This window comes from Ctenocephalides felis, unplaced genomic scaffold (genome assembly GCF_003426905.1).
Source record: "Ctenocephalides felis isolate EL2017-DRISC unplaced genomic scaffold, ASM342690v1 CF-g0.4_SCAFFOLD_03573, whole genome shotgun sequence".
In the NCBI taxonomy this organism is placed as follows: Eukaryota; Metazoa; Arthropoda; class Insecta; order Siphonaptera; family Pulicidae; genus Ctenocephalides; species Ctenocephalides felis.
The window spans coordinates 11,812,111-11,839,383 of NW_020539727.1; the positions used below are offsets into that span (position 1 = coordinate 11,812,111).

Consider the following 27,273-nt stretch of genomic DNA (forward strand, 5'->3'; position numbering starts at 1 on the left):
AAAGTGACAGCTCGAGTTTGACAGGTGTCAGATTTGAGGTTTGTGATTGGTCAGGCGAATTTCAACCACGTGGTCTAAACAACTTACCCAAAGAATTATAACTTTAATTGTATATATTTATACTTATTTAAATGTTTATTTGAGACTACATTAAAATATCATTTGAAGCTTGTGAAAATTCTATCGAATTTATTTTGTCACTTATCTTGATAAAATATTATCATGCTCCATATCACATTACGTCTTTGTTTACAAAACCCATGTTTTGGTAATTGATATAAAAGAAATTCTCATGGACATTTGATTGATGTTGCAATAAGTAATTATAAAAAATATATTAATATTATTTAAATATTCTAAAGGCCTAAATTACATAATTTGCATCTTGCAATACATTCTTCCAAACTGTTAAAATATTTTTGTTTTTTTCTTATATTTATATATACACTTAAATAATTGTTTTTATATAATGAAATATTTATTTCATTATAAATAAAAATCTAAACAAAATTGTGACTGAATGTTGAGATGTATTAGATGCATCTTCGAGTGAAATATTTCATTCAGCATCCCAATATATAATACATTCGCGTTTCTGTGTTACATAATAAAAATGATAATCTCCATGCATATAAATAAAATTCTAAACAAAAATGCAATCTATTGTTGATGCATCTTTGAGTGAAATATCTCATTCAGCATCCGAATATATAATACATATCAAACAAATCAATATCGAGACAGGTTCAAAAAATTTTCAGTTATTGCTAAAATATATAAATATGTTTATTTGATACTTTTTTTAAAAAAAAATTCATTTGTCCTCGTTTACTTCATAGGAGGCAAATATACACAATTTCTAATTTTTAATCGTAAGTGATTTTAGATAAGTTTAGTTTCTTTTTTGATCAAAAAACTATTTACTTTTTCATTTACTTTTTGATTTTACTATTTGAGGATATGGTTTGTATCTTTCTTCAGAAACTATCAAAAACAAATTTTCTTTTTATTCATTTGACCACATTTTTCATTATTTCGAAATTAAAAATATTTCGAATTTTAGATTAAATTTGAAAATTTTGGTCCAGAAATTGCGCTTAGAATCATGCCTTGCAAGATTCTTGAAAATAAAAACCTAAGCTCCAAAAATATTTTTTTCCCAGTTGATTTATCTGGATTGGTTATCACTTATTTATTTAAAGTTGAAAGTGAGTATTGTTTAAGGTGATTGTTTTAAAAAAAAAAATATATACAGAATATAATACATAAGACCATGAAAAACTAATCATTACTTCTCCTCATCGTTACGAATTGAATATTTTTTAAATCATTCAAATCGGATGCTCCGTTCTCTCAAAAACTCGATTTCTATTTTCTGCACTCTTTGCTCCGTATCTCCGAAACGGCTGGACCTGCCTTTGCCAAAAACTAATCAGAACATCTTCCTATCAATAGGAATCGAATGTTTTTTGAACCATTCAAATCGGTGGATTCAAAAACGTTGAAAAATTGTATTCGTATACACATCCATTTTTTCTAAGGGATGTTCAGAAACCTTTGAAACGTGAAGAGATATAAACAAATTTATTTTCGATTTTTTTGCGATTACTATAACTTACCCTACGGGAAGTTGAAAATGATCAACTATTTTTGATCACATAGTTATTAAATTGAGTAAATACTTTGATCATGAGTTCTCTTTCAAATATCTTTTTTATCCATTGATTGATCTTCAAATAAGTTTCTAAAAGATATTATTTCAAGTATCTATCCATTATAACCGAGTCATTCTACAAATTCGTAAAATCCATTCCAATTTAGGCAATCTCATGTTATAACACATGTGTGAGAAGTGAAAGGAATTGGATCGAATTTCTTTTAAAAAATTCTTCGAACTTTGAAAATCGACAACTGCCCAGCCGAGACGAAAGAAAGCATAGAATCATATATTTAGAATCATGAAAGCAATTATGCTGCTCAACAGAATCTATCATTAATAATAAACATTTTAATTTATTTATATAAATGGTATTTTGTTTAATTACCATCATCATTGTAATTACTAGAAAAAGACTAACTTTGTGGGATTTACCTGGCGTATGGAAATTAGCTATTAGGTAAGCGGGGCTTTATGAAAAAGAAGTGCATAAATTTCTTAGAAGTAAGCTTTGTAGCTTTCAATTTGTTTTTTGAAAAGTTAGAAAAAAAATATATCATTTTGGGGATTTTTAAATTTTTTGAAAATATTGATAACTTTGATTTTTTTTGTAAATTTCAACAGTTTTTAAATAATTTGAATTTTCTTGAAATCGGTAATTTAATATTAAACTTATTTATCATCTTTCATAATTCGACGCTAAATATTTTGTTTATTTTCATTTAAATCGTCAAAACAATGTTGATAAATATAATAAAATAAAGGCTCATGTCTCTTTGTAAACACATGTACTTTGTAAACAAGTACTTATATAAATTAGCGTCATATAACAAAATGATACAGAGTTATGTTTCAAGGGTTTCTGAACATTTTGGTATACCTTAGAAAAAATGGATGTAGGTGTATGTGTACGGATACAAAGTTTCGTTGACGATTTCGGGAACTGTGATCAATCGATTTGAATAATTCAAAAAACATTCGATTCGTATTGATAAGGAGACGTGCTGATTAGTTTATAGCGAAGGCAGGTCTAGCCGTTCTAAAGATACGGGGCAAAAAGTGCCAAAACCGGTAACTCAGATCTTAAGAGAACGGGGCGCCCAATTTTAATCATTCAAATAACATTTTACTTGTATTCACAAGATGAATAACTGGTTAAATTTTTGGGAAGGCAGGTCTAGCGGTTTCGGAGATACAGAGGAAAAAGTAAGATTTTAAAAATTAGTACTAATTTTTTTTGTGACAATTTTATTGGGTTTTGTACCAAGATTTTTAATTTTTAAAGTTTACTTACACGGTTCAAGCAAATTTCAAAATCTTCAATTTTTTTTTTTCAAAATATACGAAGTTCTATACTTCAAATATGAATTTTAAATTTACAATTCAGTTTCGTATGGAATATATTCTCATAATCAGATGGATTCATTGCTCAGATGGCACGATGCTATACACCACTAGTTTTTAGTATTTTGTGTCAATTACTATAAATAATTTTTTCTGTTTTCTTTTTTATATAATTTTAATAAATATATAAAAAAGGAATAGAGACGCTGTGTACCTTCTACGTTACATAACCGATATGTTTGACGTAATATCTGTTACATACCAATAACGTTTTAATTATGAGGACTACATGACCCATATTGTTTTAAAAATAACTTTCGCATACTTTCTTACTTTAATATAAAAAAATAATTTTGTTCAATTTTTTAAATTCAACGATTTTTCCTTTCCATCTAATGCGAACTTACTAAATATCTCTATGATGCAAGTCCCATCTATCCATAAGCATACTCTTTGCTTCAAATGTCAAATAATAAATATAAACCTACAATATAAATTTTGTTTAAATCATTCTCATATTTTAAAAGATTATTATAATTATTTTTTAGCACAATTTTTTTTGTAAATATTTACTGGTAAAACTGGCAAAACGTATTTAAAAATGTCAGAAGAAACAATTATGTCTATGAATGATCAGGCAATTAAAAATGAACCACCAGAATATTCAGTAGAAGAGATTAAACTCGAAATTAAGGATGAATTAGATGATGCTGATGCTATTGTTGAATACATATCGTGTTCTGAGGATGATGAAACGTGTTTAAAAAGATTCATGAACTCCGAAGTGACCATAGAAGAAGATGTCAAACAGGAGTCAATCGAGGCTTACGTATGTAACATTTGTAATCAATCTTTTGCAGAATCACATCAATTGCAGGTGCATATGGTCAATCACAAGCCCAGTTGCAGCAAAGAACGCCCTTTCAAATGCAAAATCTGCCATAAGACTTTCAAACACTCAATACTATTAAGAAAACACATGATGACACATTCTGGAGAACGTCCCTTCGAATGCAATATATGCAATAAGGCATTTGCCCAATTAGGCAATCTAAAAAGTCATATGCTCATTCACAGTAGTGAGCGCCCTTACGAATGCACTATATGCAACAAGACTTTCAAAGAATCTCGTGCTCTGAAAAAACACATGCAGAGACACAGTGGAGTACGCCCGTATGAATGTGATGTATGCAATAAAAAATTCACAGAAGTAAGTTCTCTGAAATATCACATGCTGATACATGATGAAGTACGTGCCCATAAATGCTATATATGCAAGAAGCCATTTAGACATTTTAGTAGTATGAGAAGACACATGTCGATTCATGACAAAGAGCATTCTTATAAATGTGAAAAGTGCAGTATGGGATTTACTCAAGCGTATGAATTTCTGGATCATATGGAACTTCATGGTGGGAACGATTTGAGGAAACACCTGGAAATTCACACAAAGAAAATCAATGAATTATTATTGCCATTATGATTGATTCATATTATAAATCGTTATATAACTCATTTTGTAATTAGTACTCATTAAGATAGAACATGAACAGAAAACATTTGCAATAAGCATATAATGTAAAACTTTTTTCAATATACTGTGATAGATTTTTTTAAAAAACTCCTTGGCAATGGAGAATGTTACTATGGAATTAAGATGCACGTAAGATTATTCAAGTAGTCTAACAGCATTAATGTGACAATATTTATTTATGATTAAGATTTATATACAAATATATAACTGAAAATTGTTAACTTAATGTATAGATTTAAATGTTAGAATTATTAATAACATTATTAATATTAATAACATAACTTGGCCTAACAATTGTTTAATAGTGTAGTGTTCTTATGTAAACTATTGCTGCATGGCATCGTTTGTTAAAACTTTCCATATAGTAAACAAATATTCGAGGAATATAAACAATAAGCAATCAATAAAAATTTATCAATTATTAATAACAACTGTTTTGAATATTTTCAAATAGATTTTTATAGTACTACAAATTTTATCATTTATAAGCTCAGTCTTCTGGGCCTTTTCAAATTCCTTAGAAATATTCAGAACAAGGCATTTAAATATATTATCAAATGCATTATAAAACTAGCGGTGCATGGCATGGTGCCTTAAGGCAAATTGCTGGAACTTCACTTACCATAAATTAATTTTTTTTAAAAAGATTTAATTCTTTTTTTGAACTCTGAAAAAACTGATTTTTGATATTTTTTAAATTTTTGAAAAAAATTGGCCCTTTTCAAAAATTTTATTTTTTTTATAATTTGTATATAAAATTATCATTTTCGATTTTTTTTTGCGATTTCTATAACTTACCCTAAAGTTAAAAATTATAGCACATAGTACAATTTTCCGTTTACGATCTCGGGCGCACGGATCAACAAATTTGAATGATTCAAAAAACATTCGATTCGTATTGATGGGGAGTTCTGCTGATTAGTTTTTGGCAAAGGCAGGTCCAGCTGTTTTGAAAACACCGGGCAAAAAGTGCCAAAAAAGGTAATTTAGTTTTTGAGAAAACGGAGCGCCTGATTTGATTCAAAAAACATTTTACTTGTATTCACGAAATGAGGAATTGAATACATTTTTTGGGAAAGCAGGTCCAGCGGATTTGGAGATCCAGTGAAAAAAGTAAAAAAAATGTCAATTGGAGGTTAAAAATGATCATTTAGACATATGCATATCAAATTATCTGATATTTTATAAAGATTTTAATAAGTATAAATTTTGTTTATCTTTTTATGGGTTTATCCTTTTACGCGCTTTGATATTTCGTCTATAAAACAGTTACGCAGGGTTAATAAAAAGTTCAAAGTTTCGAAAAAAATTAAAAAAATTAAAAAATCAACATATAAAAAAATATTTAAAAAAAAATCAAAACTCAAATTGCCTTGGAAGTTTGTCCAACTTTAGTCAATGTATAATTTATTTGCTGCTGTACAAGATGGCATTTAAGGGGGTTGTTCGTTTTTTAATTTTTTTTGTTTCGGTTTTGAGATTTTTTGATATTATGAAAAACCTTAGAATTATTTAAAAAAAAAAATCTTTCCAATATCTATTTTTTTGACGAAGTTATAGATATATATAACTCTATAAGTATGATCCTCAGAAAGCGTTTTTTTATCGCTCCGCGAGCTATTGTATGCCAGCTGCCCACTTTTTCATTATAATACCTCATGCACATGACCTTTTGAATGTGTCAGCATCTTTGAACACCACGGTGTATTTCGTACATTAAATTAAATGGTGTATTTAGTACATTATGTTAAAAACTTTAAATACGTTTTTCTCAAATTGACTTTTTTCAATGCGGTGCCGCAAATTTAAAAAAAAACTACAAGTTGGACCGACTTGCATTTTTTTTAATTTGTTCACCACTGCAATACCTAGTCCCCCTACCTCAAACAACTTGATAACATTACGCAAAAAAATTTTGCGAAGTTTCTCGACCCAAAAAAGGCCTTTTTTGACACTTTTTTTTAAATAGCTGCCATTTTTTTCCTTCTTGCTTTTTTTCTATCATTTTGGTAGTGGGACTGGATTCAAACTTCTTCTTCAACGTAGTTTCTTTTTTTTTTTTCGGGCGATGCGCAACAGATTTATCTGTGGCACCGCAAAAGAGATCGATTTTGCAAGACCGACTTTGGCGCCCCCTGGTTAAAAAATGACGGCGCAAAAATAAAAGAAGAAAATTACGTAAAATTCTATGATTTTGTAATTTTTGTTTAAAAAAAACCGCATGTCTCTATGATAAATACATTTCGAGAAAAGCAAAAACAAATATCTTGCATTTTTTGTAAAAAAAAAACAATCCCCTTAAGTAAAAATAAATACATCATATAATAATTTTGAATAATGTTTATCAGTAATATTGTAACACTCGTGATGCACACATTTATTAGTATCAACCATTATACGAGATATAATGATAAATTCTAAATTATATATTTGTAATACCATTGAAAATAAATTAAAAAACCAATTGAAAATAAATAAATTAAATGTAATTAAAGTCATACTTCAAATATGACATGAACGGTTTGTCATTGTAATTAACATCTACAAATGAACCTTCATTAGAGAAATGAAGTAATTGCTGATTAATAAATTCTATAATATTCGTTTGCACAGTGAATTATGTAAAACAACGCCTAAAGAAATATTGTTTTCGCAACTTTATTCATCATGTAATAATTGTGTTTGAAGAACTTCATGTAATTAAAATTAACATACATTCATTGACTGCTTGTATTCTTTTTTACTTTTTCGCTGGCGATATAATCTCATTAGAACAGCTGTAATATCTGTTTTGCCTAAAAAATATTTTCCATTTTAATAACTTCAAAGATTTATAGAAACTACGAATAATATAGAAATAATTTCTAATCAATAATTTTACGTTTAGTTCACGGCACACATGTTTAATTTGTTTTATTATTATCAAGGATCAGGGTGAAATATTCTTTTGATTCAGGCATTTTTATTAAATCAAGATTTGTACTACGATGTAACTTTAAAATGTTTAATTATCTATGCCGATTTCCTTGTTGATATCGGTATGCATACAATGTTGATGCCGGTACGCATACAACGACAGATCTCTATTCACATACACGACGACTAATCACAATCGACCCGTATAGAAATGATTTCATCGAAAGCGAATGACGTACAGTTCTGGTGTAACTTACTTCCGTTGCATTTGAACGGATTCACACCCTAGTCGCGCCTAAAGAAGTTTTACTTCAAAAATTTCTTTTACGAAAATATTTTTTACTTGAAAGCAAGTATATGCATATCGATTACTAAAATTTTTCTTTCCCAGCCCGCATAATTCTGGTGCACTTTCATGTACATTGACATTGCCTCCGTCGTCCGTACATTACATATGAAAGTCAACTCAAAAGCGATAGTGAAATTTCATATACAAGTCCGTTTTGTTGTTCCGTTGTACTTTTAATGATCTATTTTGTCGTCGACTACATATTTTGCCTCACACGACCACTCTTTATTATTTTTTATTGCTCCTGAATGCAATAATAGTAATATTGGAGCACTGAACCTGGACTTGGGTTGTGGGATTGAAATGGTTTTATAGATTTTTATATATGAAAAATGTTATTGCAGTATTTATGGCCATGTAGTATATTTGTAAAAGTTATTGTTATATCAATAACATGTCAGGGACCGATATTGAAAGGATTGGATTGGAATATGATTTATTTTTTATTACCTAATTTTATTGGCGCCAATAGAGTTTATTTTGCACAGTAACTTAAAATTATAATTGTGTTTAAATCTATTTTGAAAATTTCTAAGTAAATAAAAGTGAATCCGCAAATTATCCGTTTCATTGAAGTGCTCTTTGGTAAACCACATTTTTTGTTGTTTGGTCTGACGTTAACACAAACAAAGCGGATGATTTTCCAACTCGTGAACAGGCAACGTATAACTGCCCATGTGTAAAACAATGATTTTCTAAGTAATCTATTTGAGATTTATCCAGTAAACACTAAGCGATTGGCCTTGCTACTTGTTAGTTGTCATTGCGAACGCAAGGCGAACTCGAAATTGCAATCGTTTGAAGTCAAACGGAAGACCAGTCAGAATCATTGGTATGTCACCAAATCGCCAACAATTTTTGGTTGAATGGTGAAATTCAGTGCGTGTACATCATTATTCTTTGCGGCAAGAATAGCTCGTTGACTTATCCAAGCATAATTCTGATAATTCTCACTAATGTCATTACTCGAATTTTTAATCACGGTGCGTGAAGTTCCAGCAGCTTGCATTAAGGCACGATGCCACGCACAACTAATTTTCTCAGCTATAAACCTTGCGGAGCCCGAGACCTTTCCAACGAATGCAAAATTGTCGAAATCGGTTCGTGCGTTCTGGAGTTATTTCGTCAGGAAGGAAAATCCGACTTATTTTTATATATATAGAAGATATATTTTGTATATTTTCATTTAAATCGTCAAAACATACTGGTAGACATTATAAAGAGGCTCATGCAACTTTATAAACAATTTCATAAATCAGGATCGTATAATAGAATAAGAATGAGTTTTTTAATTGATATTAATCATGTTTCAGTATCATATATATGCTAGAAATGTATATTTAAGTATGTATTAGACTTAATTTTATAATAATTGACAAATTATTCAGATCATGCAAATTATAAAGACTATATAAAATTTCAAATTAGCAACAGAGAAGCATCATGATTCTTTTAATTTAGAAGAATTATTATTTATTGAATGAATTTTAAAGGGTGAATATGAAAAGCGTGTTTCAACCTAAAACAAACTTTATACTTGATATGTTTTATCATAAAGTATTTCTGTCTCTTGTTTATAATTCATTTTTAAAGTAAAACTTCTTTAGGCGCGGCAAGGGTGTAAATACGTACAAATGCAACGGAAATAGCGTTACGCCCGAACTGTACGTCATTCGCTTGTGATTAGTCGTCGTGTATGTGAATAGAGATCTGTCGTTGTATGCGTACCGGCACCAACGTTGTATGCGTACCGATATCAACAAGGAAATCGGCATAGATAAATAAACATTTTAAAGTTACATCGTAGTACAAATTTGGATTTAATGAATAATGCCTGAATCAGAAGAATATTTTACCCTGTTCCTTGAAAATAATAAAACAAATTAAACATTTGTGCTGTGTACTAAACGTAAGTTTATTGATTAGAAATTATGTCTATGTTATTTGTAATTTCTATAAATCTTTGAAGTTACTGAAATGGAAAATATTTTTTAGGTAAGACAGATATAATAGCTGTTCAAAGAATGAGATTATATCGCCAGCGAAAAAGTAAAAAAAATACAAGCAGTCAATGAATGTATGTTAATTTTAATTACATGAAGTTTTTCAAACACAATTATTACATGATGAGTAAAGTTGCGAAAACAATATTTGATTAGGCGTTGTTTTACATAATCCACTGTGTGAACGAATATTATAGAATTTATTAATCAGCAATTACTTCATTTTTCTAATAAAGGTTAATTTCTAAATGCTAATTACAATGACAAACCGATCATGTCATATTTGAAGTATGACTTCAATCACATTATTGTTTTTGAATATTATACATATTTTTAATGCTATTATTATTAATTATTATTAATAGATTTCAATAAGTATCTAAAGATTTGCTATGCCTTTCAAAAATTGGTTATGTCTATTGATGTAACTTCAAATAAAATAGTACTAGTTTTAAGTAATGCAATTTTTGTACGCTTCATGTTAATAAAATTAATTCTACATTTAGATATAATAAATTTAAAATGTGAAAAAATTACAAGTAAAAGTGTATCTTAAACTCAATTGGCAATTAAACTTTTTTAATTTCGATCGAAACGCCTAAAGCAATTCTCCAAAACTTCGAAAGTAATGATAATGGCATCATAGCACTATTAATTATTATAAATAAAAACAAATATATTCATAATCGTTACACTTTGAGTCACCAAAAATTCCACAGGTAAAATAATTGAGATTGGATCATTTTGCATGTAAGCAAAACTTAAAATTGGCGATAAATGTTCAATTTTACCCTTTCCACTCGCAGAATTAATACGAATTTTAAGGTAGTAGTAGATGGCATTCAGAACTTAATTACCAGAAAGGTTGCAGGTTGCAGTATTGATTTTAGAAAGAAGTAGGAATTTTGGTGTTGGTGATTTCAAATCGATTTAAATAGAACCAAAATCCTATATTAGTGAAACAAAAAAATCCTTAATATGTGAATAAAAATGTTTATTTTTATTTGCAATTTTGCATCTTTTTTTTTCAATCATATTGGCATTCAAAATTCAAATGACATTAAATTATTTGGCCAAGAAATAGTCCGATTGAAATAAATTATGTATTTATAATATAAAATATTTACAAAACTGATGTCAAAAAAAATTGTAGGCGAAGAAAATAATTTTCAACAAGAAATAAAATTGAATTAGCACAGTAGGTGATTGGGTTAATAATAATAAACGTAGGAAAGAATTTAGAAATGATAATAAAATATTTGTCACGATAACCTTCTCTTTTGTTGCAAAATTTCTATTTAATGAAGGTGAAGATCATTTCTCAGAAACAAATCGACCAGATCACTTTTGGATAAATTTTTACTACACAGTTTTGACTATATTTATAAAAATCTCATATTTTTCTATCTTTCTGGCGTATATCAGAATTTATTCTGTTGGTTGCAAATTATAGCTTTTAATAGGGCTTATTCTTAAAATATTTTTAGTGTCTTAACAAAAAAATTTTTGAGCATTTTTTGACCAACACTTAAATTACCACTAAGACTGACATCATGTCAGAGGGGTAAAAAATCGTGGCGCAATATTCAAATCTTGTATTTAGATGGACCGGGCAATATTTGTTTTCAAAATTATGGAAAATTTGGAAAATTCATGGAAGAACTGTTTTTCATGGTTTATTACAAATAAAAACATGTTTCCCATCTTATTTACACCTCTAATTTTATATTTACACGAATTATACATAATTTCTTGGTGGGCGACCAAGATTCATTGGTCTTGGGAAATACATGGTATTTATGTGGGGCACGAAAAATATCTTCAGATTTTTACTGGGGAATATAAAACATATAAATACATAGACATTTCTGTTCATTTTACTTGCAATTTTGTATTTTCTCAGACAATCTGATATCAAGCAGTAGTAACAAAACAACCATTTTTGCTTGGATATGTTTCTATTATATTTTGTTTAATGTAATGCATATGTAATGGTTAAAAACATGATCTAGCACAAACTAGTACGAATTTTGATTCTAATTTCGATCAGATCGATATCAAGTAGTATGATAATAAATTTCCGGTAATAGATCTGAATTATAATCTCAAGTGAAAATATTTATTTCGGCTCGTTAAAATACAGCAACTAGTGGGGTGCATGGCATCGTGCCTTAAGGCAAATTGCTGGTACTTCATGTACCGTAATTAAAAATCTTGGTACGGAACCCAAACAAAAATACAAAAAATATGTACACATTATTAAAATTTCTATAAAATATCTGATAATTTGATGTACATATGTCCAATAAACATTTTTGAGCACAAAGTGACATTTTTTTTAACTTATTCTTATTGAAAGTCCATAGCCGCTAGACTTGCCTTCCCAAAAATTTCACCAGTTGTTCATTACGTCAATACAAGTACAATCTTTTTAGAATTATTCAAATCGGACACGCCGTTCTTATAAAAACTGAGTTACCGTTTTTGGCACTTTTTGCCCCATATCTTTGGAACGGCTAGACCTGCCTTTAAAAAATAATCAGCACATCTCCTTATCAATACGAATCGAATGTTTTTTGAATTATTGAAATCGCTTCATTCGTGTTCCCGAAATCGTCGACGAAAATGTATCCGCACACACACACATACACGAAAACACACACATACATCCATTTATTCTAAAGTATGCCAAAATGTTCAGAAACCTCTGAAACGTAAAGATATATAAAAATTTTCATTTTCGATTTTTTTGTGATTACTATAACTTGCCCTACGGGAAGTTAAAAATGCAGAAAAAATCCTGCAGAATATTAAATACTGCATAAGTGTTTCTACTATTTCATGAGGTCTTTGATGAGAAGTAAACGATTTGCAGTCATAAATTTTACATCACGGACTTGATGTATGTAAAAAACACAAAGTTTATTTTTATGACGGTCAATTAAGAATTCGTTAGTATCGAAATAACATGAATTATATATAATAACATTGAACCCGTCGTCAGATGTCGAATTGTTAGCATTGACATTCACTTCAATTCGGTCACTTTCTTTTTCTTTGTCGATTTTTTAGAGGATGCCTTCGGAAATATGTAATTTAGCTATGTGTGAAAATATTTTAATAAAACACGAATTATTATTATTTTGATTCGTGACGAATTAAATTATTTGATAAAGAAAATTTGGAACGCACATAGTGTGCGAAGTTTTGATGGAAGATGATGTCTCACAGCCTTACTAAGTTCGATCTCTATTATCTTTCTGTTAAGATATAAAAGTAGAATTTTTTTCTTTTAAATTATATAAATTGTAATTTAATATCCAATAATAAATCGCTTTCAATGCAACTCGAATAAGGAAAAGTAAAATCTTTAACCAAGAAAGCAGTGAATCAAAACAAATGGATCCACTAATCTGGAACTAACGATTCAGAACTTCTGGTTAATGACCAGAAATCTATTTGTGACTTGAATGAAATCGACTGTTGATTTAAATCTATAATATAGAATTGATGATTTTTAAGGAAATAGTAGAAGATTATTTTCCACCGATTGCAAGTTAAAGACTCTGTATCAATTTATACTAAGATTTGTTGTGAAACACAAAGTATAAAAAATCCAGTAATAGTAAACAATAAACAAATATCTATCAAAAGTAAGACTAGGTGCTTTTCTAATTGATATTTGCAGTATTTTGGGTCAATGCTCTTAAACATCTTGACAACTAGGATATTAGGCTCTTTTTCCTTTGGCCATTTTTTGTTCTGTTTGGAATTTTTTTTATTCTTAATGATTTTTATCTATAAGTCTTGGTAATAAATTTTATTACAAAACTCATATTGATTTCAAACAATATTTTATTGTCTCATATTGTTCAAAAATTTCTCAAAAAGGTCTGAGCAACTCCTGTTAAAAATAAATATTTTACGAAGTAAAAGAGTTCTATGTATTTTGCAATTTCAAATAATAAAAAATTAAAATAGAGAAAATTGTCCCAAAGTTTCAAAAAGTTGTTAGGAGTAGGCCATCTTTGATAAAAAGAAATGGTATTTTGAAAGAAAAAATAATTGTATGTACTCGTATTTTGTCAATTTTGTAATAAAAAATTAAAAGAAAACAAGTTGACCTCAAAATTTTAAAAAAGTATTAGGATTGGACAAACTTTATTAATAATAATTGGTATTTTAAAGTAAAATATAAACAAAACATTTGAGCAAAGTTATTTACTACAGATATTTTTATAATAATTCTATGTAACATATAATTTATATTAATTGTTTGATTAAAATTATATAACAGAAGCTTAACTTAACAGTAGAAAAACGTGACACAAATGAATATACAAAAGGTGACATTATTTTTTTAGATAAACTTTCATTAATAAAAAACATGATATATTTGTTTAAATAAAAATAGTTTAGAGTATTGATGAATGAATCATAATTTCAAAATTTTAGTATTTTTATCTATATAAATACTCTGAGTTGCAATCTTTACATCAAACATTCGTTACATTATTATAACGATTTTATCTAAAGATATTATGAAAGATGAAAAACGGTTTTAATACAATAACGCCATATATTATATATTAATAATCGTGTTTTTAATCGGCAAAAAAGATCAAGTACAAAACGTTTATTGTTTTATATACTCTACCTGTTATAAATATTTTCCAATAAATACACCTTATGATTGATCTATAAAGTTCTCAATAGTTAAAAAATATTTATTTTAGCTTGTTAATTAATATTTAAAAACCCACACTCTTATTAACCCTTTCCACTCGCGAATTGCAGAATTAATATGTATTTTGGTGCCGGAGCGGCGGCATTCGAATGGAAAGGGTTAATGTTTAAAAATTATTATAGTCTCTTGAAACATTCAAATTATTTTTGTAAAATTTAGCACTGATAATTTGTATTGCGTTTAAAAAACAGCGATTTAAGACATGTTGAGTCTATTATATTACATTAAATTTTATTATATTATTATTATTATATAAAATAGGCTCAACCACAAAGGTTATGCGCCTTACGTTTAAGAAAACTGCTCCGAGGAAAAAAAAGTATTGATATTTTTTATAGATATTTTTTTACTCTACAATCTTTGTCTCAAGTAATTTGGTGATAAAACTGATCATTTAGCTAAAAATCTCGAAAAATTCATTTTACCTAATTTTTTTTGACCTTGTGCCAATTTTTTATCTCGCACTGGAACTATGAAGACTTTTATGTTTATTTTTTCATAATAGTATTTTAAGCAATTTTACCAAGTTACAGCCCTTATGAATTTTTGTAACCTTTACTCTGATTATAGGTCTAAATTGACCGGGCTTTTAGGTGGAGGTAAATTTAACAAGTACATACATTTCTAAATACAATCCTAGTTAAGGCTTAATTGTGCTATGTATTAGGTTAATAACTTTTTTTCAATATTTTATTAAAATTTTTATTACTATTTTGAGAATCTCTATACTGTTAAAGTATTCCTTGTTACCTTCAAGAATATAAATTTTACCATTACAATTGTTCGAGACGATTATCTTAGTAGTATGCATTGTCTTTGATATTTTATGTACTTGTTTATAGTCATACTGATCAATTTTTTTTAAATATTTGAACAATTCAGCAGCAAATTTATAACAAAATATTGTTCTATTAAAATGACAAAATGATATATAAACTATTGTTGGTGAAACCAGTAGATCGAAATTATTTCAACGATAATAAATTATAACTTGTATCAGGTACGTTTTAAAATCGAAGAAAATGATATTTTTCAGGGTTTTGCCTGTAATTGATTAATATTTTTTCATGTTCATTGATATTTTATTTATTATTTGATTAAATTTATTATTTTGCTTATAATATTGATATTATTTTTATCTAAATTAATTTATAATTTTTATTCTGATCGTTTTCTTAACTCAAAGTATAAGACATAAAATGATTCAATACTAATTTTTGATACAAGTATGTCTTCTAATACTTTGAATTTCGATCTTTGAATAAAATCTATAACATTTCGCATGAAGATATAAAAATGTTATTTTTATTAGCAGGTGTATTTTCAAACAACCTGGTTTATTAACTAAAGACATCAAATTGTTATCTAACATAACACAATATGTTACTTATTGTTTTTGAATTTTATGTTCTAATATCAAGTTTTTTTTAGCTATTTAAACAATAATCAGAATCAATAGATTCAAAAGATGAGCTATTGTAATTAAATACACTTATGTACACAAATATGTATTACACATGTGTACATACACTTATACGACAATAATTGTGCTGAAAATTATAAATTAATTAGTTGACTCTCCATTGAGTAATTTACTAATCCAGATCAGGTGCCTTGGCTAATTTCTCTTCAATCTTCTTCTGTTTGGAATTTCTAATAGTAGGGCACCTGGAGTGTTTGGATGCCATAAATGAACTTTATGTTTAGGTCATTATGAGCCAGGGTGCTCCAGTAGTCTAGGAGTAGTAATATTTTTAACAATCATGCAATTTTTATTTTATTTTTATTCATTTATTATTATAATTTCAATAAACAAGTAACTATGGTAATAATTATTGGTGATTTCTTCTTTAGCCTTCTAAAGTGCATTCATTTTCTAAAAATTATGGACAATAATGTCACATGTAATTTCCAAAAGATAAAGTTCTCCAAAGTCTCTTTATTAGTCATGGATCTTTTTTTCCTAGTCCTAGATAAGATTTATATGGTTTTGCTTTTTTTTCACTTAATTTACTTAAACTAATGGAATATTGGAAAACCACAAAGAGATAGGGCCTAAAATACTGGCTTAAGGAACTCCTGCGTCAACTTGACATTTTTGTGCTGATGTAGACTTTAAGTTCAATCAGCAAAACAGGACTCTAGTATGTTGTAATATATACTTAGGAGTAGAGATATGACTTTTAATCAAAGATTCTATACCAAAATTTATTTTGTTCTGGTTTACATCTAGAGGAACCCAGGAATAGAATTGCTTTGTGCTTGACACTTACGATTCGATGGGATTGGCCCTAATCTCAAGTCTATATTTTAAAATAATTTATGTTACTATCAAAAATATTACTATCAAAAATTGTCTTAGTAATGATGAAATAAAAAATATATAGAACCATAAAAAATCTAAGACTTGTATATATATAACGATAATAGGGTAAAATTCATATAAGAATGAAAGCTCATCTATCGATAGAAAAATTAATTTGAACATGAGCTTCTGTTCTCCTAATACAATTTTTTGCAAGTGTCATCGAAAATAAATTTTCTATTCGAAAACTAATTTATTATTTAACCTGATAGTCCTATAAAAAACACTTATGCTAAGAAAGTGTTTTTTGCAGGAGTGACCCTGTTGTACGAGCCAGTAATCTATATATTTTTTATACTTTCAGATTATCCAATTATTATCGTTTGTTATCAAGCTGACCAAGAATTGGACTTCGAACCTGATTTTTCTTTGTTGCAAGTTTTTACCACTGAGGCACGGAAAATTTCCAGATTTAAGGCGATAAGGATTGTAAAAATGATGACCATAAAAGGATATTTGAGGTAAGCACATTATAAAATTCTTAGTTTCGCCAGAAAAATGAAAATTATCTCAAAGTATTTATAATTAGAGACTTTAAGGGTAGCTTTTATGACGTTTTTAACCGTAATTCATTAATAATTTACGTTAAATTATATACCAGTGTTCGTTACGAAATTCAAAGTTTACGTCCGGAGTTCCACAGGGCAGTATTTTGGGTGCCTATTGGCTTTACAGTACAAACCACCGTTAACTCGCTAACGATATCGTAAAGCATATTTTCAATTAATCTAATATTTTATATTAAAACTTAATTATTGTCTAACAAGCCAGATAATTTTATTATTTGGCTCACATATTTTTGATTTACACTTTCAAGAAAAAATGGGTTTAACTCTTTCACTACTTTTTGAAAAACAAATGATGTGCTGTGTTTATTTGAAATGAATTTGTCTTGTCGGGATATAAAATTTATATTTTCAATTTTAGCTTTATAATTATAATTCATATATTTATCTACAAATTGAATTATTATTTAACATGATAGATAATTTTATAACAAACAAATTATGTACTGTAATCCAACGTTTGAATAAAATCGTAAAGTTCTCGGTATATGAAAAAACAACTTAACCCTATATAAGCAATTCATCTAATTCATCATCTAAATTATTATCTAACATGTCAGATAATTAGGGACTTTAAGTGTAACTTCTATGACTTAACCTAAATTATATCCCAGAGTCCGATTTCTATCTAATTAATTCTAGAATCTCATCTTGCTGTTAGGGAATTCAAAGTTTGCGTCCGGAGTTCCACAGGGCAGTATTTTGGGTGCGTACTGGCTTTACAGTACAAAACATCATTACCACAACATTGTGAAGCTGTAATTTCAATTAATTTAATATTTTATGTGAAAACTCAATTATCGTTTAATAAGCCAGATAATCTTATTATTTGGCTTACATATTTTTGATCTACACTTTCAAGGAAAAATGGGTTTCACTCTTTACTACTTTTTGGAAAACAAAATACGTGCTGTGTTTATTCGAAACAAATGAATTGTCGGGATTATATAAAATGATATTTTCAATTCTAGCTTTGTATTTTTAATTCATCTAATTTATTATCTACAAACTAAATTATTATCTATCTAACATGATAATTTTATAACAAACAATTTTTGTTGGGTTTTTTTTTTAAGATACTGTAATCCAATGTTTGAATAAAATCTTAAAGTTCGGGATAAGAAAAAAGAATTAAACCCTACATTAACATGCCATTTAATCTATCATCTAAATTATTATCTAACATGTCAGATAATTTGATTACATTACATTGCCTCCTTTGCCGGCAAAAGCGCGCGGATTTTGAAAAGTGATAGTCCGGCCGAACCTCTGTCTCCCCGGAGTATAAAACTTGTGCGCCGGCACACTTTTGCCATCATTGCATGTCCGTCCGTCCATTTTACAATAACAATACCAAAATCCGATAAGAATTAAAGAAAAATAATTTTAAAAGTGAAAAAATTAGTGTTGAAATTTGTAGCTGTTGATTTTTGTGTGCATTTGAAAGAAAACTCAATTTTGGACTATGTTTGTTCTGGTGAGTACATAATAGTTAAGTGGTTAAATAGTTATATATTTAATTCTACAAGGACATTAATCATAACTTCACTTTAAAAAAAAAAATGGAGAAAACACTGTCAGTTGTAGAAAAAATATAATTTTCATATATACTTTAGTGATGAAGCTTGTGGTATTTTAGTTGTCATCTTTACCTAAACTGTTTTTTCTTGAGTGTTTTTTTTCACAAGATTTAAAATTTCTTTAGTCATTTTAATTTGTAACTTCTAAGCGGTTGAAATAAATTAAAAGTTGTATGGAAATGTTTGTGAACAACATAAATTTGGTTCTCTAAAAAATGTCTATCTGCATATGTGTTAATTCAATGTAAATTTGGTGTTTATTTTGAACATCTTCATTCAACTCTTTCCACTCACAAATTGCGAGATTCGTATGTGTTTTGCCTCCGGAGCGGCGGCATCCGAATGGAAAGGGTTAAATTAAATTAAAATTTGTTTTTCTTTGTTTTCCGATTTTAATCAAATCTTAATACTTAATTATAATAATTTGCAAATTTTAATCTGTATATCTTTGGGTGTTATAATCAATTAATTAGATTAAAAAATGGAAACATTGATGAAATCAAAAATTTATTTGTTAAATTAATTATTTATTATTCAAACTGTACATCTTTCCATGAGACATTGGATTTTTCTCGAATCTTTTGTTTTTAGTGTAAATATATTTTTTGAGCATTTTTATAAGTTTTGGCACAAAATATTCAAATATTTGTTATAAAACTTATATTATTTTGCAATTTTTACATTATAATTTTATGAGTTATTAATATGAAAGTTAACTAATAAGAAAGGATTCTTAAATGAGAAACATGAATTTTATGTTTTTTTTTTTACAAGAATCGACATTTCCAAATATTAATGTAATTTTACATGTTTATAACTTTTTTTTACTTATTTATCTATTTATATATATCTTATTTATACGTGATATATTAAATGAAATATTAATGTAATTATTATAATTAATTTATGTAAAATGGTTATATATTTTTCCAATTTAATAATTGTTTTTAAAAAGGCTCTTTAGTTTTTTGGGAGCCAAAAAATTAACTAATTAACATTAAAATACAAAGATAATAATTAAAAATTTAAACAAAAAATATAGTCGTCAATTTTATTTGAATTTATGTAATTCAACTTAAGTTAAAATTTAAATTAATTATTTATTAAAGTAAAAATTTTAAAACATTTTAAAATCAAGTATTTTTAAACAATTATTATTATCTTAATTTATTAATTTAACGTATATTGTTCGGTTTTAATTTATTTATTATAGAATCAAAAACTCAATATGAATATTGAAATTTTTAATTGTGCATAAAATTTTGCAAACTTTGAAGAAAATTGATATTTTTGAGACGAAAAAAATTATTTCATTGAATGAAATATAGTTCGAACAATATTATTTTGACTTAAAAATATTTTTGTAAAAAAACTGGCTATTTTGAATCGATAATAATTTGAAAAAAAAAACACAAATTGTTAAGAGTACGTATGTTATAGTTATTCATTTTTTTGGAAAAAAATATTTTTTCTGAAGTCAGAGCAATATTATTTTTATATAGTGATATTATATTTATAATATTTGGTTATTCTGAATCGAACACAATTTGAAAGAAAACTCAACAAAACTGCATAATATCAATTGCGATTTTTTTTTAAAACGCTCATGTCCTCAACTTTTGTTTAATAGTTGCTATCTTTTGTTAACTTTTCAGCAAATTAAAATTTTTGAAGTTACAACAATTTTATTTTGTTAATATAATATTTACGAAGTTTGAATATTTTTGAATCCATAAGAATATGAATTCTTCACAGAACTTTGCATTATAAATGCACATTTTTTTAAAAAAAAGCTAAAATTCTCACCTTTTGTCCAATATCTAGAAAAGTTATTCAATTTTTATTATATTTTTAGCAAAAATAATTTATATTTGATTTATATGTTATATTCAAAAAGTTTTCATGAAACTTTGCATAACAATTTACAAAAGCTCTAAATTTATTAACTTTTGTCTTGGATTGTCATTTAATCTCTGTTAATTTTCTAGTGAAAAACTGTCTTTCTATGATAAATTTGTCTTAAATTATGAGCTTAAAATTAATGTGTCAAATACAGAAAATGTTAATTTTCTGACAATTAATTTGACATTAATTACTGACCATTAATTTATAATCACTTTCCTCATTAATATCTTTTAACAAATCATCATTCATGTCACAAACATGATATGTTCTGAATTCTGATCACGATTTACAATTCGATTAATGTCATTTAATAATAGATTAAAAGAAAAGTAAAAGTCACTCTGTAATGATATTTTATTTTGTAAAAAATACAGTTTTTATTTCAACTTGTTATTTTACTTACATGACCACTTTCATTGTTTAACAAGTAGTACTCTGATTTTCTTTTTTAATCGCAAATGTATGTATGTGCAAGTTGGACAACAAAACCAGTTACATGTTTGTATGAGATATTAAATAATTAGGTGTAAGTGGCATTTTGTTTTAAGGCAAGTTGCATGAACTTCCCAATACGTGGAAATTGTAATAAAAGTTGAGATTTAGCTATTTAGATACAAAATTTAACTGTTTCTTACGACTAAAAACTGATCAATGCGATTTTCGAAAACTATTCTGTCCAAGTAAAAAAAATCCACACAGAAGTTATAGGAAGTCTAAACAAAAAGTCTTCTTCGCAAAATCTAATTCCGGCCCATCATTTAAAAAAACCTAAAGTGTTCCAGTTAAATGACGCATGACATGGAATGTTGCCATCCATATGTTGTTGTTGTTTAAATTTTTTTTCTTTAAACAATTTTTTTCCATTTCGGGATTGTTAATGTAACTTTCTTCAAAAGTTTGTTCCGGTTTCACGGATCCATCCAACCATCGTGGGCCATTGACCAAATAGTGAATTATTTATAAACTGAATGATTAATTTCTTGATATTAACTATAATGATATGTGTAAATAGACTAATTGAAAACGAGGTGGTCCAGATAGATAATTTAGATCGCTTTTAATATGTAGATCGAAATTAGAATAAAATTGTAGCTTTTTCTTCATGAGCAGTGAAACAAACGTCACAAAAACTACTCATTTTCTCAAACTTTGATGAATTTTTATTATTAAACTACTTGTCATAAGGCATTAATATTTCAGTAAGTTCTATAAGACCATGATATATATCGCCAAAAAAAGTTCCATAAAAATTGGCTTAAATTTTTTTTTTCGACAGTTAATTACAAGAAAACTCAGTAGATTTTCACCTAAAATTAATCAGTATCATTCGCAACTAATATCTTTCGAACAGTTTTTGATGTTTTAAAATCGATTCGGTAGTATGAGCTTAAATGCGGACGAAAAGTTTAACACTTTTTTTCGAATTATAAAGAAACGGCTTGGCAGATCGTCGCACAAGATAATCTACATCGAATGGCTCAAAATTTTTGAAATCCTTTCAGCGGTTTTTGAGAAAACGTAAATTTACGGCAAAAAATCTATTCACACACACACATACTTTTTCCAAATTTGGTCTCATTCGATTCAGAATGGCTTGAAACGTCGAGAAAACATAAAATTAGCGAATCGGATTTTTTAATGAAAACATAAACTTCTCCTTCGGGAAGTTAATAAGAAATTTGCTAAATAAAACATTTGTTAAAATAAAAATTTATTGATATCTTCAAGTTTCAAGACAAAATAGAAAAAAAAGAAAATTGTTTTTTACCCATTTTTCTTTTTTGTAAGTTTCGACACAATATGTGTGTCATCATTTATACCAGAAAATTAGCCCATTAAAATAAGTAGTAAAACCAAGAAAGAAATACCTGTAAATAATATTGATTTATAAATACAAAAATTTCAATGGTGATCTATTTGTACTTTCATTGTGCGAATTTAGTCGAAAAAACACTAACAATTAATATTTGCAACACTTTCACAGATTTTTTTTACCAGCAATCGGAAAATAGTTTCTTAGAGATATAAACTATGTTTTAACATTTATGGTCAATGCAAAAAACCATTGTCAAAAATTAATAATATATTATTATTTGAATATATTATTTATTTTTATCTATACTAATGAGGTAAATGATATTCATGAAAATACCTGATAAAACAAATCTTTATGAAAATTTTTGATTTAGATTTTTTCTTATGATCAGGAACTGTTTCTGCGAAGTAGAAATCATATTTTGACTATTACTTGAATTTATCATTTATTTCAACTAGGTGCATTGCAAAAAAAATAAATTTTTATTGTTTCAATTTTGTTAAAAAAAACAACAGATTAAAGTTTGAAACATTCTCTGTAACTTCTTTATTTCAATTTTCTTTAGAGACTAGTTTTTACTCTAGAAGAATTTTTGTTCAAAATACTTCTTTTATTATAGATTTTTTGCAAGTTTTTGCAAACAGTTGTTAATATCTATCTATTTTACAACAAAGATAAAAATTTAATCATTTCAGAATAAATTCTAGTAACAATCAATTGGAATTGGCACTTCTAGCTGCCTATAATTCTTCATGGTAATTCATTCGAATAGATAAATAACTTCGAAATGAATTCTTGCAGTGAAAATAAGTATTGTTATTTTGCCTTGTTATTTATATTTTATCTTCATAAATCATTTTCTCCATTTTTCCTCAAGTCAAAGTTTGCCAAAGGTTAATATATTAGCCTTTTGAAAAAATTCTTCTTCATATGACAAACACAATTTTATATGAATTAAAGACAAATTTACTTATACTTAAAAAAAACTCTTTCCATTTTGTGTATTTTTAAACTGCAAATAAAATTTTATATAGAGGCACCTTGATATTTTTTTAAATACCTCAAAATATTATCGATATGGGATTTTATTGTACTTCTAAATTAGATAGAATTAATTTAATGTATTTTAAAAGAACAAGTTCTTTATTAGATAGAGAATTCAAATTTAGCTATTTTTGTGATAATTAATTATCCTTGATTTTCACAAGAGATTTTCCTCAAAATAATGTCTTCATTCATAGTAATTCTCGTTGGAAAACAACGGCGCCGTGGCTTAGTTGGTTAAAGCGCCTGTCTAGTAAACAGGAGATCGTGAGTTCGAATCTCGCCGGAGCCTTGGATTTGATTTTTTTCTGTTCTGTCCTAAAGGAGCCTTGATTCTTGAGATTTTCACAAGAGATTTTCCTCAAAATATTGTCGTTAACTTGAGTAAATCTGTTCGTAAATATAACGGCGCCGTGGCTTAGTTGGTTAAAGCGCCTGTCTAGTAAACAGGAGATCGTGAGTTCGAATCTCGCCGGAGCCTTGGATTTGATTTTTTCTTGTTCTGTTCTAAAGGTGCCTTGATTCTTGAGATTTTCACAAGAGATTTTCCTCAAAATAATGTCTTCATTCATAGTAATTCTCGTTGGAAAACAACGGCGCCGTGGCTTAGTTGGTTAAAGCGCCTGTCTAGTAAACGGAGATCGTGAGTTCGAATCTCGCCGGAGCCTTGGATTTGATTTTTCTTGTCTGTTCTAAAGGTGCCTTGATTCTTGAGATTTCACAAGAGATTTTCCTCAAAATAATGTCTTCATTCATAGTAATTCTCGTTGGAAAACAACGGCGCCGTGGCTTAGTGGTTAAAGCGCTGTCTAGTAAACAGGAGATCGTGAGTTCGAATCTCGCCGGAGCCTTGGATTTGATTTTTTCTGTTCTGTCCTAAAGGAGCCTTGATTCTTGAGATTTTCACAAGAGATTTTCCTCAAAATATTGTCGTTAACTTGAGTAAATCTGTTCGTAAATATAACGGCGCCGTGGCTTAGTTGGTTAAAGCGCCTGTCTAGTAAACAGGAGATCGTGAGTTCGAATCTCGCCGGAGGAGCCTTGATTTGATTTTTCTTGTTCTGTTCTAAAGGTGCCTTGATTCTTGAGATTTTCACAAGAGATTTTCCTCAAAATAATGTCTTCATTCATAGTAATTCTCGTTGGAAAACAACGGCGCCGTGGCTTAGTTGGTTAAAGCGCCTGTCTAGTAAACAGGAGATTTGAGTTCGAATCTCGCGGAGCCTTGGATTTGATTTTTCTTGTTCTGTTCTAAAGGGCCTTGATTCTTGAGATTTCACAAGAGATTTTCCTCAAAATAATGTCTTCATTCATAGTAATTCTCGTTTGGAAAAACCGGCGCCGTGGCTTAGTTGGTTAAAGCGCCTGTCTAGTAAACAGGAGATCGTGAGTTCGAATCTCGCCGGAGCCTTGGATTTGATTTTTTTCTGTTCTGTCCTAAAGGAGCCTTGATTCTTGAGATTTTCACAAGAGATTTTCTCAAAAATATTGTCGTTAAACTTGAGTAAATCTGTTCGTAAATATAACGGCGCCGTGGCTTAGTTGGTTAAAGCGCCTGTCTAGTAAACAGGAGATCGTGAGTTCGAATCTCGCCGGAGCCTTGGATTTGATTTTTCTTGTTCTGTTCTAAAGGTGCCTTGATTCTTGAGATTTTCACAAGAGATTTTCCTCAAATAATGTCTTCATTCATAGTAATTCTCGTTGGAAAACAACGGCGCCGTGGCTTAGTTGGTTAAAGCGCCTGTCTAGTAAACAGGAGATCGTGAGTTCGAATCTCGCCGGAGCCTTGGATTGATTTTTTCTGTTCTGTCCTAAAGGAGCCTTGATTCTTGAGATTTTCACAAGAGATTTTCCTCAAAATATTGTCGTTAACTTGAGTAAATCTGTTCGTAAATATAACGGCGCCGTGGCTTAGTTGGTTAAAGCGCCTGTCTAGTAAACAGGAGATCGTGAGTTCGAATCTCGCCGGAGCCTTGGATTTGATTTTTTCTTGTTCTGTTCTAAAGGTGCCTTGATTCTTGAGATTTTCACAAGAGATTTTCCTCAAAATAATGTCTTCATTCATAGTAATTCTCGTTGGAAAACAACGGCGCCGTGGCTTAGTTGGTTAAAGCGCCTGTCTAGTAAACAGGAGATCGTGAGTTCGAATCTCGCCGGAGCCTTGGATTTGATTTTTTCTTGTTCTGTTCTAAAGGTGCCTTGATTCTTGAGATTTTCACAAGAGATTTTCCTCAAAATAATGTCTTCATTCATAGTAATTCTCGTTGGAAAACAACGGCGCCGTGGCTTAGTTGGTTAAAGCGCCTGTCTAGTAAACAGGAGATCGTGAGTTCGAATCTCGCCGGAGCCTTGGATTTGATTTTTTTCTGTTCTGTCCTAAAGGAGCCTTGATTCTTGAGATTTTCACAAGAGATTTTCCTCAAAATATTGTCGTTAACTTGAGTAAATCTGTTCGTAAATATAACGGCGCCGTGGCTTAGTTGGTTAAAGCGCCTGTCTAGTAAACAGGAGATCGTGAGTTCGAATCTCGCCGGAGCCTTGGATTTGATTTTTTCTTGTTCTGTTCTAAAGGTGCCTGATTCTTGAGATTTTCACAAGAGATTTCCTCAAAAAATGTCTTCATTCATAGTAATTCTCGTTGGAAAACAACGGCGCCGTGGCTTAGTTGGTTAAAGCGCCTGTCTAGTAAACAGGAGATCGTGAGTTCGAATCTCGCCGGAGCCTTGGATTTGATTTTTTCTGTTCTGTCCTAAAGGAGCCTTGATTCTTGAGATTTTCACAAGAGATTTCCTCAAAATATTGTCGTTAACTTGAGTAAATCTGTTCGTAAATATAACGGCGCCGGTGACTTAGTTGGTTAAAGCGCCTGTCTAGTAAACAGGAGATCGTGAGTTCGAATCTCGCCGGAGCCTTGGATTTGATTTTTTCTTGTTCTGTTCTAAAGGTGCCTTGATTCTTGAGATTTTCACAAGAGATTTTCCTCAAAATAATGTCTTCATTCATAGTAATTCTCGTTGGAAAACAACGGCGCCGTGGCTTAGTTGGTTAAAGCGCCTGTTAGTAAACAGGAGATCGTGAGTTCGAATCTCGCCGGAGCCTTGGATTTGATTTTTTTCTGTTCTGTCCTAAAGGAGCCTTGATTCTTGAGATTTTCACAAGAGATTTTCCTCAAAATATTGTCGTTAACTTGAGTAAATCTGTTCGTAAATATAACGGCGCCGTGGCTTAGTTGGTTAAAGCGCCTGTCTAGTAAACAGGAGATCGTGAGTTCGAATCTCGCCGGAGCCTTGGACTTGATTTTTTCTTGTTCCGGTCTGTAGGTGCCTTGATTCTTGAGATTTTTACAAGAGATTTTCCTCAAAATTTTGTCTTCACTCATAATAATTCAAATTGGAAAACAACGGCGCCACGGTTTAATTGGTTACAGTAGTGTCTTATATTTACGCG

At 28.9% G+C, this 27,273-nt stretch overlaps 1 protein-coding gene and 11 non-coding genes across 12 annotated transcripts; all 12 read left to right on the top strand.

The window, feature by feature from the left end:
* The first annotated feature begins 3,602 nt into the window (after positions 1 to 3,602).
* Positions 3,603 to 4,484, top strand: LOC113389514 (zinc finger protein 525-like). Its single transcript, XM_026626542.1, has one exon. The coding sequence runs from the start codon at positions 3,603 to 3,605 to the stop codon at positions 4,482 to 4,484; it is 882 nt and encodes a 293-aa protein (XP_026482327.1).
* Positions 4,485 to 24,044: 19,560 nt separating this feature from the next.
* On the top strand, positions 24,045 to 24,118 carry Trnat-agu. The gene has a single exon. It is a non-coding gene; the product is annotated as a tRNA-Thr (tRNA).
* Positions 24,119 to 24,233: 115 nt separating this feature from the next.
* Trnat-agu lies at positions 24,234 to 24,307 on the top strand. Its single transcript has one exon. It is a non-coding gene; the product is annotated as a tRNA-Thr (tRNA).
* Positions 24,308 to 25,163: 856 nt separating this feature from the next.
* On the top strand, positions 25,164 to 25,237 carry Trnat-agu. Its single transcript has one exon. It is a non-coding gene; the product is annotated as a tRNA-Thr (tRNA).
* Positions 25,238 to 25,353: 116 nt separating this feature from the next.
* Trnat-agu lies at positions 25,354 to 25,427 on the top strand. Its single transcript has one exon. It is a non-coding gene; the product is annotated as a tRNA-Thr (tRNA).
* A 112-nt stretch (positions 25,428 to 25,539) lies between these two features.
* Positions 25,540 to 25,613, top strand: Trnat-agu. Its single transcript has one exon. It is a non-coding gene; the product is annotated as a tRNA-Thr (tRNA).
* A 113-nt stretch (positions 25,614 to 25,726) lies between these two features.
* On the top strand, positions 25,727 to 25,800 carry Trnat-agu. Its single transcript has one exon. It is a non-coding gene; the product is annotated as a tRNA-Thr (tRNA).
* Positions 25,801 to 25,914: 114 nt separating this feature from the next.
* Positions 25,915 to 25,988, top strand: Trnat-agu. Its single transcript has one exon. It is a non-coding gene; the product is annotated as a tRNA-Thr (tRNA).
* A 114-nt stretch (positions 25,989 to 26,102) lies between these two features.
* On the top strand, positions 26,103 to 26,176 carry Trnat-agu. The gene has a single exon. It is a non-coding gene; the product is annotated as a tRNA-Thr (tRNA).
* Positions 26,177 to 26,291: 115 nt separating this feature from the next.
* On the top strand, positions 26,292 to 26,365 carry Trnat-agu. The gene has a single exon. It is a non-coding gene; the product is annotated as a tRNA-Thr (tRNA).
* Positions 26,366 to 26,476: 111 nt separating this feature from the next.
* Trnat-agu lies at positions 26,477 to 26,550 on the top strand. Its single transcript has one exon. It is a non-coding gene; the product is annotated as a tRNA-Thr (tRNA).
* A 490-nt stretch (positions 26,551 to 27,040) lies between these two features.
* Trnat-agu lies at positions 27,041 to 27,114 on the top strand. The gene has a single exon. It is a non-coding gene; the product is annotated as a tRNA-Thr (tRNA).
* The last annotated feature ends 159 nt before the right edge of the window (positions 27,115 to 27,273 follow it).